The 12,828-nt window shown below is 38.8% G+C and overlaps 1 protein-coding gene across 10 annotated transcripts in view; it reads right to left on the minus strand.

Annotated features, from left to right (window-relative positions):
* The window catches only part of LOC108066900 (potassium voltage-gated channel protein Shaker), a 155,266-nt gene that overhangs the window by 30,949 nt on the left and 111,489 nt on the right, over positions 1-12,828 (minus strand). For all 10 annotated transcript variants that reach the window (XM_070219099.1, XM_070219094.1, XM_070219096.1 and 7 more), the window contains 5 exons: positions 2,288-2,411; positions 2,046-2,214; positions 1,714-1,810; positions 534-729; positions 306-427 (listed from right to left, as the gene is read on the minus strand). In XM_070219099.1, coding sequence (XP_070075200.1) covers positions 306-427; positions 534-729; positions 1,714-1,810; positions 2,046-2,214; positions 2,288-2,411 — 708 coding nt within the window. The remainder of the gene's footprint in view (positions 1-305; positions 428-533; positions 730-1,713; positions 1,811-2,045; positions 2,215-2,287; positions 2,412-12,828) is intronic.

Raw genomic sequence — 12,828 nt, forward strand, 5'->3', positions numbered from 1 at the left:
GAAAAGATTTGAGATTGAAACAGTTGAATTAAACCATGGGTGTCGAACAAAAGCAAAGCAACAGACAGAGAAATATATAATATGTAATATAATAAGTATTCAAATGAATCGAGTATACAAAACGGAAAAGAACAGAAGGGAAAATCAATCAATGTCTGTGGTACTCAATTGAAAACAGAGTTTTAGATGGACAGAGAGATATTATTGTATTCGAGTTCAAGTTCAAACTAATATTTCTCTTTCGTTCGCTTAGCTTACAACTATGTGTACGCATAAATAGTTTGTTATGGAAGAGAGCGGCCTACCTGACAGTTAGTTCAAATGTAAACCAAATAATACATAACGTTTCTATAAGGAAGAAAGGATCTGTGATGTCAGGCACCTCGTCTTCCTCGATTTTTGTGCCATTTGTTGTTGTATTGAACACCTGCGAAATGAATCGGAAAAAGAGAGAGAGAGAGAAAGCAAAAAGAGAGGGAAAGAGATGGATATGTATCCCTTGGAGGTCCTTCGGCTGTTTGATTCGTACGCACCTTGTAATGCTTAAATTCGGGTAATGTTTCTAGACAAAATATAACAATTGATAGCAATATAACAAATACACTAATTATGGCTACAACTCTGGCGGCTTGCGAACTTTCTGGATACTCGAAGAGCAGCCAGACTTTTCTCTGTTTCTCATTATCCGGTAATGGTCTTTCTTCCTCTTTAATAAAGCCTTCATCCTCTCTGCAAATAGAGAATGATGGACGGTGTCATGTTAGCATCAAATGTGCAATACTATCTCATATTTCGGTGTATGGAGTGTGTGAGTGTGTGTGTGTGTGTGGGTCTGTGAGTGTGGCATTCCTTAAGTATTTCTGGTATTTTTTAGGCACAAATTTAGTTGATTGGTTCGCAACTCTAATCGGAAGCAGGCAAAAGGCTTAAATCGAAAGCTAAGCTAAACTTAAAATATTGAGATAAAAGAAGCGTTGATTGTCTTCTTGGCTTTGGTTTTTCTTAAGGCATTGGCAATTAGCAAAGAGTTGGAATAAAAGTTGAAGTGGGCTGCATCCTGCTGGATCCTTGATCGCTCCTAGGTTGACTCTCCTTCGGCTTCCATCATCTCCGCTCCACGAATCCGGCCACACTGCCCCCCGTGCCGTATCAACAAAATTTTAAGCTGGTGGTCAAGTGATTAACATTCACTTGCTCATTCGCATTCGCATTCGATCCGGTCCAGTCCATCTATATCTGTTTTTTATTGTTTTTTAAATATCATCGGGTGGAGTTGTTACAGTTTCAAGGGAAAGTTGCCAACAAGCTACATGTAATTATTTAACTTAAATTAGGTTTAAAGCCTGTTCTGAATGATCCTTAAACCAAAACTATTTCAATTAATTTCTAATGATAATACTTTGAAAAACACACTTTCCCTTCTAACCGCACTTCCAGCCAACGCAACGTTTGTATTTTGCATTTAAGCCAAGTCTAGGATCTATTCTATGTCTATGTGCGTGTGTGTCGGTCTGTTTTTAGCCGTGTTGCATGCCTCATTACACTGATTCGATAAGTAAATTTGCCGTGCTACCAATATAGAACAAACCGAACCAATTTGTTGTCCTGTTTACATTTATTTTAGTTTTTTGTTTGGGTTATTGTTTTAGTTTTTTGGTTTTTGTTTTTGGTTAGGGAGTGGTGGAATTTCTTGTGGGCAACACGTGGGCTTACCTGAATTTATTAATTGCTTGATCACCTAATTCATAAAATTTTATTTCTTCACTAAATACGTCTAAAGGGACATTGACCGGTCTCCGTAGTCGGCCACCTGTGGATGAACGTGTGATGAGTGTTTTTGGTTTTTGGGGGTAGTTTGATGGAGTTTTTTTTGTTTGGTGGGCAGTGTGTGAATAAAGTCAAGTATTCATTGTTTGTTTGTTGTTCGTTGGCGACGACGAAAAGTATAGAGAGAAAAACGATAAACATTAGCCTGGGGTTGCACAAGAGTTGCAAAGGATATTCGTTGGATGTGAAATAGATTCGACTGTTGCCGGAATGCTTACCACTCTGATAATAGTATAAAATCGCGTCGAAGCTCGGTCGACTACGGTCAAAAAAATATTCATTTCTAAGCGGGTCAAAGTACCGTAATCTCCGAGCTGGATCCCCAAGCAGCGTGTCCGGGAATTGATTTAACGTACGTAGTTGTGTCTCAAACCTTAATCCGCTTACCTGGAAATATTAAAAAAAAAAATGGTTTAATTGATATAATTCGATTTCAGTTTCGATTGGGCTGTGAACTCACATTTATAACGACTCTTTCGCAGAAATCATGATCGTGAGGAATGGGTTCAAAGTGTTGCGGTCCGCCACCAAAGCCATGACCAGCCCCCCCTTCTTCGTCTTGACTGCTCAATTTGGGCAAAGACCTGTGAATAAAGTGAATGAAAAGAAAGCAAATAATTAAGACTGGTTTAAGGCATTTATAAGGAAGTAATAAGTATATAAGAATGGTTATTTACTGAAAATATTTTATAGATTTACCTTAAAGAACATTAGTTTTCATCAGGTTGTATTAAAGAAAATAAATTAAACGGATTTCTACTCAGAGAGAGCAATTTGTTCTTGATCTTTGCTCTCATTTTGAGTTGAATGCTCTCGATTCAAGAACATTCGTTCTCATTTTGAGTTCAGTGCTCTCAATATCAGAACAAATGGGCGAGAAGAGAAAAGTTCAATTGAGTTTATTGAAAATAGTAAATCTAATTAAATTTGAGTTAAAACCTAATTAATCCAATCAAAGACTGTTGCTAACTTTTAACCCGAATACCTAAATACTCAAATACCCAAAGCCAAACAGCAATTACTTTCGACTTTCAGTTAAAAACGAAACGAAAGCGAAAGTCGCGTCTCCATTATTCAATGCCTTCGATCTTTAAGCTCTCCAGTGGCCTGGTCTTTAATTACTTTTTGGCTCGAATCAATTTCCAGATGCTCTGCCATTGAATATTCAATGGCCATGCATATTGCATATGGCCGCCGGCAGTCGGGGATTTCAGTCAGCCTCACTTTCTCGATTTCAAATTGCAATTCGCAATTGCGATGCCAACTTTTTGTGTGTGTGTGCCACACAGTACAAAAGCAAAAGTGAAAGGCGGTGGGTGGAGGTCGGTGAAGGTACTCGAGCCCTTTTTCCTTTGGCTTAGGCCTCTCGTTCAAATTAAATTCATTGCACTCCATCTGCACATTTATATATATATATATATATGAGGATACGCCCATGCCGGCAATATATGTTTACACTTGTAATTGAAATTGTATTACAATCGCATATAAAAACGAGCCAACGAGTCGGGCTCAACCACAGCAACACCATCATCATCATCATCGAACCACCCATTTGCTGGCAGTTTGCCCAACATTTTCCGCCCTTATCGCTGATGTTGCTGACAATGTGCAATTGTTGCTGCTGTTGCTGTTGCTGCTGCAATTGCTGCTGGCAACTTTTTGGCGTTGCATGGCAGGTTGCCTGCTTTCTGGCGCCGTGCCGTGGCATTTAATTAAGCGTGTAAGTGCACTGGCCCACCCCCAAAAATCCATTTTCAGCCACATCAGTTATCCCCGCCACTCGACTGCAATAATGGCGAGTGCCAGCTCGAACAAATTGTTTGTCGGCATAAATCTTTTCCGGTTGCAACTCCATCTTGCCGCCGATGGCCGCTTCTTCTTATATTTATGATCGCACATTTGGTCAGCAGAATAGTAACAGCATTGTAAGTCACTCATTGTGATACAATAGAGCAATTTATTGGTTTAAGAACCAAATTAATATATTTTAGCATCTGATGGAAGTATAAGTGTAGGAAGCGCAGAGAAAGGACTTAAGCTAAACAAATATTTTAAATTTTTGGTTTCCGAAATAATATCGGTTAAGAGGGAAAAAATAGGAATTTTTTTGCGGTTTTTCTATCATAATTTGGTTTATTTAAGGCCCACAGATTAACGACAGTCCTTTTAAAGCAGCTAACAACCTAAACTAACGATTCCCATCTCTTTCGGGAAAATTTAGTTTTTTCACCAATTTTTCACCAATTTTCTCATTTTTTATAAGGGGATTGGTTCAACATAATTTTTTACAAAAAATGGCAAAAAAATAAAATGTCCAGGTTTAAATGCCAGTCGATAGGAAATTTAATAACGAGTTCAGAAAGGTATGACAATTCATATTTGGATCAAGATTTCCATTGATTTCCATAATTTTTTTGTGAAAAATTGGGATTTGCGTTTTTAGTAAAAAATTGACTTTTTTCTGTTTGGTTTTTGCTGTAACTTGGCCAAAAATGGTCCTACACCAAAAATGCATACTGTTTTGAACAGATAACAAAATAATAAATAAATCCATGACATTTTCCGGGTGATCTTGAAAAAATAAAATTTTCGCTAATTTTCATTTTTTTTATAAGGGGGTACATCATGATTTTTTACAAAAAATGGCAAAAAAATAAAATGTTCAGGTTTAAATGCCAATCGATAGGAAATTTAATAACTAGTTCAAAAAGGTATGACAATCCATATTTGAATCTATATTTCCATTGTTACGGTCAAAAAACGAATTATTTTTTTGTGAAAAATTAGGATCTGCGTTTTTGGTAAAAATTTGAATTTCTTTGTTTGTTTTTTTACTGTAACTTGGCCAAAAATGGTCCTACACCAAAAATGCATACTGTTTTGAACAGATAACAAAATAATAAATAGATCCATGACACTTTCCGATTGATCCTGAAAAAATAAAATTTTCGCCAATTTTCATTTTTTTATAAGGGGTTACATCATGATTTTTTGCAAAAAATGGCAAAAAAATAAAATGTCTAGGTTTAAATGCCAATCGTTTTTAAATTTAATAACGAATTCAAGAAGGTATGACAATCTATATTAGGATCAATATTTCCATTGTAACGGGCAAAAAACGAATTATTTTTTGCGAAAAACTGGGCCAGAGTTGTCACTTGTCATAACTGAAAATTGATTAACGCTGCTTTTTAAAAGGGCCCAATGAATATTTAATACCTTGGGCATTGCCACTTGATCAACGTAGTCTATAATTTCGAAAATAGCTCTTCTTTTTAACCACAAATTGACCTATTGTTCGTTGTGACGTCAGCAGCTGTTGCAAGCCGCAAAAGACAAAGTAAACGAGTAGAGACAAAAGTGCAGGGCGTAAAAGGCCGGTTCAAACTAAATGTCAACAAACAGTTTCGGCCCAGGTGTACTATGTAGTAGGCTCTACTCTTCGCCGACTTTGGACCGTTTATACTTCCACTGCATCCATATATATAATATATATAGTACATGGAAACAACTTTTGTTGTTTATCTTTATCTACTATATGTAAATGTCAGTCAGAAATTTATGCATACGTTTACGCTTCTCTCTCTCTCTCTCTTGCACTCGCTGTCTCTGTTGCTCTGGCAAGCAATCATATATATATATATATATATAGGTCAGCGGCACGGCCTGATGCGGCTGTGACGTCATTGTCGCCTAGCCTCCTTTCTAGATGCCGCCGATGTCGATGATGTCGGCAAGCTCTGTTTCTGTTCTGCTGCAGCGACCTATTTACAAGGGGTATGTAGGTAGGTACATATGTATCCACAAGTCGAGTCGAGTCGAGTCGAGAATCGAGTCTCACCCACTTCCGCATCGTTCTGCAGGTGGATTGCATAAGCCGAAAAGCTGAAACTAAAACGGAAACGGAAATGGAAACGGCAACGGCAACGGCGATGGGTGAAGTTCAATGCAAAGTCGAAAATCAAAGTGGAATTTCGTCCTGGGATCTACGTATGTGTATATCTTGGTATCTGACATGTGCAAAGCGAGTGGTGCTGTGTGTGTTCTTTGTCCGGTCAAGGCAACGTCAGCCTCAGTCCTTAGTCCTTAGTCCTTAGACCTCCCAAGAACTGCAAACTGCAAACTGCGAACTGCAACCCCCACCCTCTTTTCTTTTTTTGGACTATTTTTAGAAGCGTCAACAACGGCATGCTGAAATTTATGAATTAATGTGATGGCAAAGGGAAATTTAAGGCATGCACACGCACGCACACACACACTCAGGCCGAAAGAGCCTTGAACTGAGGGAGTGCACTTGCACCCAGTCGCCCATTCAGAGCACCCCCTTTGAGCACCCGCTTATGCATGCGGCACTTTCCCAGCTGCGCACATCTGCAAGTTAATCAACCATTGGGTTGCCGCATCTGTGGATTCTTTTTTTTTTGCCAATTGCCATAAGTAAACCGATTGAGAAGCGCCGAGGAAGGTCCCGGGCTGTAATGAGTAAATCCAATAAGATGCATCATCTGCATTAAATAGAAAAAAAGAGAAAATATGTGGCAAACACATTTGCCGTCACTTAACTGAGCCCGTTGAGAATCGCCGAGAAGGGCGCTTGTTTAAATAGGAAAATTGAATGTGTCGTTTGTATGCAAGCAAAATAAGTTATTAGAAGAGCAGTAAAGATTTCTAGATCTATAAATATAGATTGTTTTCGACACTTGAGTGAAACCCACAGAGAAGAACCGAAAAGAGCCTTGGGTTTACAGTGTTTACAATGTTTACTCGCGACTTTGGTCACCATATATTGTATCCTTTCCACTTTGTACGCGCTACATTAGAAACTTAACCAGATATCTGCGGTCTTTAAGGCCTGCTGGCTTAAAAACTTAGCCTGAAATCTCCTTTGTTCGGCCGCGACTTTGTGTGCGGCCCATGGCCAAATCGATTTCCCTCTGGGAAATGGCATTGATGGAGCCAACCGCCTCCCACTGGAACATGGTACATGGTACATGGGCGTACCAGAGGGGGATCGGGGAGTGGTAGATCGAGGTGGAGCGTGTCAACATGATTCAATCAACGCCGTCAAACGAGAGGCGCCGCTGGCTGTGCAAGGTGAATGCGATTGTGATTGTGAATGTGGATGCGAGTGCGAAACTGGATGCAACTGGATGCTGACGTCACAAACGGCATTCGAGTGACAAAGTTTTTGAACGTGAAAATGAATGAATGAATGTGCACATGAAGAAAATAAATAAATACCTTAATAATATTAATATTCTTATTTTTAATTTAATTTAATATTTAATAAATAAACTTTTTCTTTAGAAATCACTTGGGTTTAAGTGTCTAAAAGTATGCAGTGAATAAATAATAGTCGTCTTTCTTGATGAATGCATCGCACTTTTAAGTTTAACATATATTGTTGCATACTTTTGGATACCTTTTTTAACATTTTAAAGTATTAACTCCTCCAATATATTTATTTATAAATTATCCCTTTTTTTAGTGTTGTGCCTTTAAATTTTTTTTGTGTAAATACTATCCCCTCCTAGAATCGTATTGCATTCCAACAATTTGCCTTGGAAATGCACCTGGCCGCCCGGATTTGCACCCGAACTTGTTTTTTCAGGCGAATCCGAATCCGGGGCCATCAATCGCCAGGCGGGGGATCGGGAATCACGGTAGCCGCAGAGTCAAATTATGCAAATTCCTGGCTGAAAGCTGAAAGATTCACGGACGGATAGTCGGATAGTTGGATAGTTTGGATGGACTAACCAACTGGCCTGCCCTTTGCGACCTTGGACAGTTGCGTGCACAATTTGTGTGAGTTGCTGGTATGTTTTCGTGATTTACTTCTGTACTTTTATACCCTGGCCGAGGAACCGAGGAAATTGGTTTAGTTTAGTTCATTTTTATTGGTTGTCTTTCTAAATGCTTAAAAATGCAAGTTGTTGTCATGGAAAGTTCTTACTGAAAATTAAAAAATCTGTAAGTCTTTGAAAAAATATTGAAAAACAATTCGGAACTTGAAAAGCATTCAAAATTTAAAAGTGATATTAAACATTTTAAACAAATTTTTAATTAAAGCCAACAAGCAGTAAACTTTCTTACTTGAACAAGCACCCTTCTCGGCGATTCTCAACGTGCTTAGTTAAGAGGCGGCCAATGTGTGTAAATTTATTTTTTCTTTTATTTAGGGATAACAAATCTACATCCTAAGGTCGAGGGTATGTAGAAGTTTTAAATATGACGTCGGAACTTGGCTTTCTCGCTTTTCATTCCCATTCTCATTTTCCGTTTGTTTTTTGTTTTATTTTTGGCAACCGTTCTCAGGTTTTACTTACTCGTGTGCATCGACATGCAAGCTGTTCCTTAGCCAGCCAGGGAAATGGGGAGAAGGGAGTGAAAGTGGGGAAAGGGGGTGAAAAGTGGGAGTGACTGGGGGCTATGAATGCTTGTTGCCTGTCGCTTTCTGTTTTCGGTGCTGTTTGCATTTGCCGATTTGCACGTGTGGCCAGAAGAATGAATGAAAGGGGCTGCGGCAAATGAAGAAGGCGTTGTTGAAAATTGCAGAATGGAAAATGGCAAAAAAAAAAAAAACAACGTGCTGGAAAAGTGTGCACTGCACGTCAGGCATTTTAAACATGTTCCGCTATTTGAAACTTTTCGTCGTTTATTATACGGCAGAAAGGCAGAAAAGAAGGCTTTGCTTAAGGAACGGTAACAATAGAATGCCGGAAAGGAGTTCGAGTTCGGGGGACTGCAGGATAAAGAAAAGGATAAAGACAGGAAGCGAACTTGTTAAGCGCACAATTTAAAAGCGAAGCGAACTTCCCCGAAAGGTGAAACTTTTCAAATGTCTCAAGTGCGTCAGAGGCGCAAGAGGGGGCCACAAAAAGTGAGGCTAACGGGGGTGGCTAAGGGCGGATGGACACTTGACTGTGGAGAGATAGATAGGATAGGATATTAAGGACCCTTGGCCACGGCTCTCAGAAGTGCAATCAGTTCATAGCTCTTCACCAGGACAATCAAAAGGCTATGGAATATTCATTAATCGATAAAATCATCTTAAAAAAAAGAGTTTACGGAGGATTTACAAGGCAGTTTACAAAAGTATTCATAATCCCATAATAATAAATCTGAAATTGTTTAACTTTTTAATGAAGGGTATGGGTGAATAATAAAAGGAAATAGGGTATACAAAAACAATGATACAACAAGTTTGTTTTGAAACTGGATCCGCCACTGCTACCTAGCATATTTATTTAGAAGGCCTTAACAAATCCATATAATTTCCTTTAACTTAACAGGGGTAAGTCCACAATAGTTGACCCAAAAGCTGTTCTCCCCCTTCTCGAGATAAACTCCAATCGTCTTGGCCGCAATCAAAGTAATCTCCATTCAATTTGTTAAGTCCCCGAAATCGTTTAATGTATTTCAATCCCCGATTCCGAGTCCCCCACATTGTGTGGTTTTAATTTTAATGCACCGCACATGGAAACTGCAGAGGGTTTTTCTTTTATTTTTTTTGGGGAAATGGGAAAGTCAAGCGAGTGAAAGCGACACAAAGCGAAAATGGCGAGACATGTGTGTGTGTATTTGTAGGGGGGGTTTTCCCTTATTGTTGGCTGTTCGGTGTCCATTGTTCATGGCTTTGTTGCTTTGTTGCTGACGTTGACGGCGCTTGTCGCCTTGTCGCTGCCAGCAACTACAACTACAACAACAACAACTTATACTACTAACAACAACTAGCAGCAAAAAGCAGGATCAAAAGTCAAGAACAATGACAGCAAATAGCAAGTAGCAAGTAGCAAGCGGCAAGCAGCGGGCAAAAGTCAAGTTGCAAGTTGAAATGTGCGGCAATTGTTTGCTTGGGTAAAAGGCAAAGTGAAAGTGTAAGCCTCGTCAATCAGCAACAACAAGAACAATTGGGACACTGAGAAAAATATTGTTGTATATTTTATAAGAATTTATAAAGCCCACGTTCTGTCAGCTAAAGAGTAAATCTTTCAATTGATTAATATATAAATTTCTGTAGACCGAAATGATGGTATTACCAAACGCTTTAGATAAACCATTAAGATCTATTATGATCTTAAAATGTATTTATAGAAAACATATTTGGAGTTCTGAAAACTAACTTTTTTTAAATTCTTTTTAAATACGTTCAAATAAAACCCTACATATTCATGGCAATAATAAAACAACTTATTTTCTATAAATTACTAAAATTAAAAAATCCCATGCCTTCATGGTATACAAATAATAATAAATCTATAAGAATAATGAATAATTTTCCCAAGATGTTAAATAAAATATACTTGTGTTATGTTTTTCGTCCTCTGCAGGATCAAAAGGACTCGGTGTCAGCGAATTTAGTGTCATGAATTGCTTTCGCTAGCGTCGGGCATCAATTTACCAATTTACCCAGATGCATTAGATTCGCTCTTCATTTGTTCTTGAACTTCTGCCGGGGGGAAAAGCAGGGAAAATCGGGAAAAGTCAGAAGAAGGAGAAGGGAAAGCACACTGCCAGCCATCCAGCATCGTTATCAATGTCAAACTCATGTCAATTCACTGAGACGATTACAGGATATCATCAAAGGATATTGTTATGTCTCAATCGGCTGAAAAGGCAGGCGGAAAGAGGAAAAGCGGCGAGGGGATTTTCTATAGGATGCTTGATGGTCTGGGGCCATTGGAATGTTAATGATATTGATGCTGTGCCACTTTTGTGTTTGCCATTTGGGCAGCTGTCAATGTCACATTGCGCATACGCCGCATTGACCCACCCACCATTCACCATTCGTATCTATGTGAGTGTTTCTTTCAATGTGTGTGAGTCTGTGTTTTCGTCTGTTTGTGCATCTGCATTCACAGTCACATTCACTTCATCATTTGTCATTCACCATCCTTATCATCTCGTTCGGGGATGCAATGGATATTCGTGACAAGCGGCTAACATATTGCGTTTCTGAGCCCTTTAAGTAGCAGGTCTTGGGTTTTCCTTGCCAAAATAGGTGGATAATATTTTCACCTTAAAGACTTTGCTATCAAGAATTAAATATAATTATTGGTTTACTTGGCTAAAAAGCAATTCAGCAATAAATAATAATCTGAGTTAATTTTCTTAATCTACTAAGGACCGAATTCTCTACCTCTTCTAAACAGTATTATTTTAAACAATTTGCAAAAACTAGACCTCAATATAAGAAAGATATATCATGGTATTTAATATAAATTTAATATAATTTTTCTGGGAACCTTAAATTAAGGTAATCCTCTTTCCAAAAACACAAAAGCCCATATAGAACTTACAAATTATCGATAATTTCGATATTTTCCAAATATAGTTTCGATAATATCGATATTTTTAATGAAAAAATATTAAATATCGAACAATCTCGTTATGTTATGCTCTATTAACAAATGTAAGTGATAGTGGTGCAATGAAAAATATTTTTAATTAATAATATTTATTTAGTAATTTATTCTCTTCAATTCATAGCCCTCTTTCATGATAACTAATCGCAAGCAATCGCTGCAATCTGCGAAATTAACCGCCTGGAATCGGAGATACCGATCGCTCGGGGATACAACGACTGAAGGACCTTACCTATCGCAGAGAAGAGGGGGCGAGGCGTTGGATAGGTTTTCACCGCTCAACGGCTGCTCCTGGCGCGGTCGCAGGACCGGTGTGAGGCCCCATCGCTCGATGAAATCGATGCGGGAAATGGTTGAGGACGAGCAAGTGGTGCGAATCGCTAATTGCGCCAATGCTCAGCCTGCTCGGATGGCGCGTATCCTCGTCCTGCTGATCCTGCTGCTCCTCCAGCTGCTCCACCTGCTGCTCCTGCTGCTCCACTTTACGGTAATCCACCTTCTGTTATTTAGCGGGCTCCTTGGCTTTCGGCACCTCCGTGCAACTGCTTCTGGCCATTAAAATTGCTCTGGCTCCTGTTTCTTCGGCTAGCATTTGGCAAATGGTTTTCGGTTTCGGAAAACAACGGGGGAAGTCCTTTGGATTTTTAGTTGCTTTTTGCCGAAGCGAAGACGAGTCTGGGATTTTGTTGTTTTGTTTGTGTTATTTGTGTTAAAGTTGCTTGTTTTCTTTGGCTTTTGGTATTGTTTTCAGTTTGGCAATTAGGCAATGCTCTTGGCACCGTCTTGTTGACATTGCTTTTCACATATTTTCTTTTAGTTTCACATATTTTCCTGTATTTAGATTTTGATTTTTATTTATTTATGCTGGCATTTTGATGCACCATTTATTTTAGATATTTTTCCAACCAAAAAAAAAAGTGACACACACACAGAGAGAGCGAGAAAGCATTTGAACCATTTTGAACCGGAAACAGCTAGTGAAAATGGCAATTTCCGCTTTTAGAAGCACTCATACAAGTTTCAGCTTGTTTTCAATTTGCTGCTGGTAAAAATAGGCCGAGATGTCCTTTGCCTATTGATTTTTGTAGCCCCGAATTTCGTACGAATTTATTTATGCTTTGAAAGCAGCTATTTTAAAGCGTTTTCAACTGCTCTTTGAATCCCTTCTTTTGTTTTCTTTTTTTTTTTTTTTTGGTGCGAAATAATTGCAATTGCTTTTGTTGTTTTTGGCGCGACTTTTCGATTGGTAACAACAACCTTGAACCTTTCGGTTCGGCAGAGAAATTGGGCAGGAAAATGGGTAGGAAAATGGAGTGAAAAGAGAGGGGGAGGGGGTGGCTGAAACAGGTGAAGCTCTCACACACACACACACACACACACGGAAGTGGTCCACGCCTACACACTTATTTGTGGAGATGTTTTATTTTTGATTATTTCACACATGTACACTTTTGAGGGAAATAACTTTTGCAAAGGGTTTTGATAAAAATAAATTTTTTTTTTTATTTTTTTATACGTTTTTTTTTTTTTTTTAAGAAGAAGGGTGGTGAGGGGTTGGGTGGTTTCCAGAACAACAGAGCAGTCCGGTTATTCGTCCTTCGTCGCGTCGCCTGGAAGAGCGCGAAAAGCGGAG

This window comes from Drosophila takahashii, chromosome X (genome assembly GCF_030179915.1).
Source record: "Drosophila takahashii strain IR98-3 E-12201 chromosome X, DtakHiC1v2, whole genome shotgun sequence".
Lineage (NCBI taxonomy): Eukaryota > Metazoa > Arthropoda > Insecta > Diptera > Drosophilidae > Drosophila > Drosophila takahashii.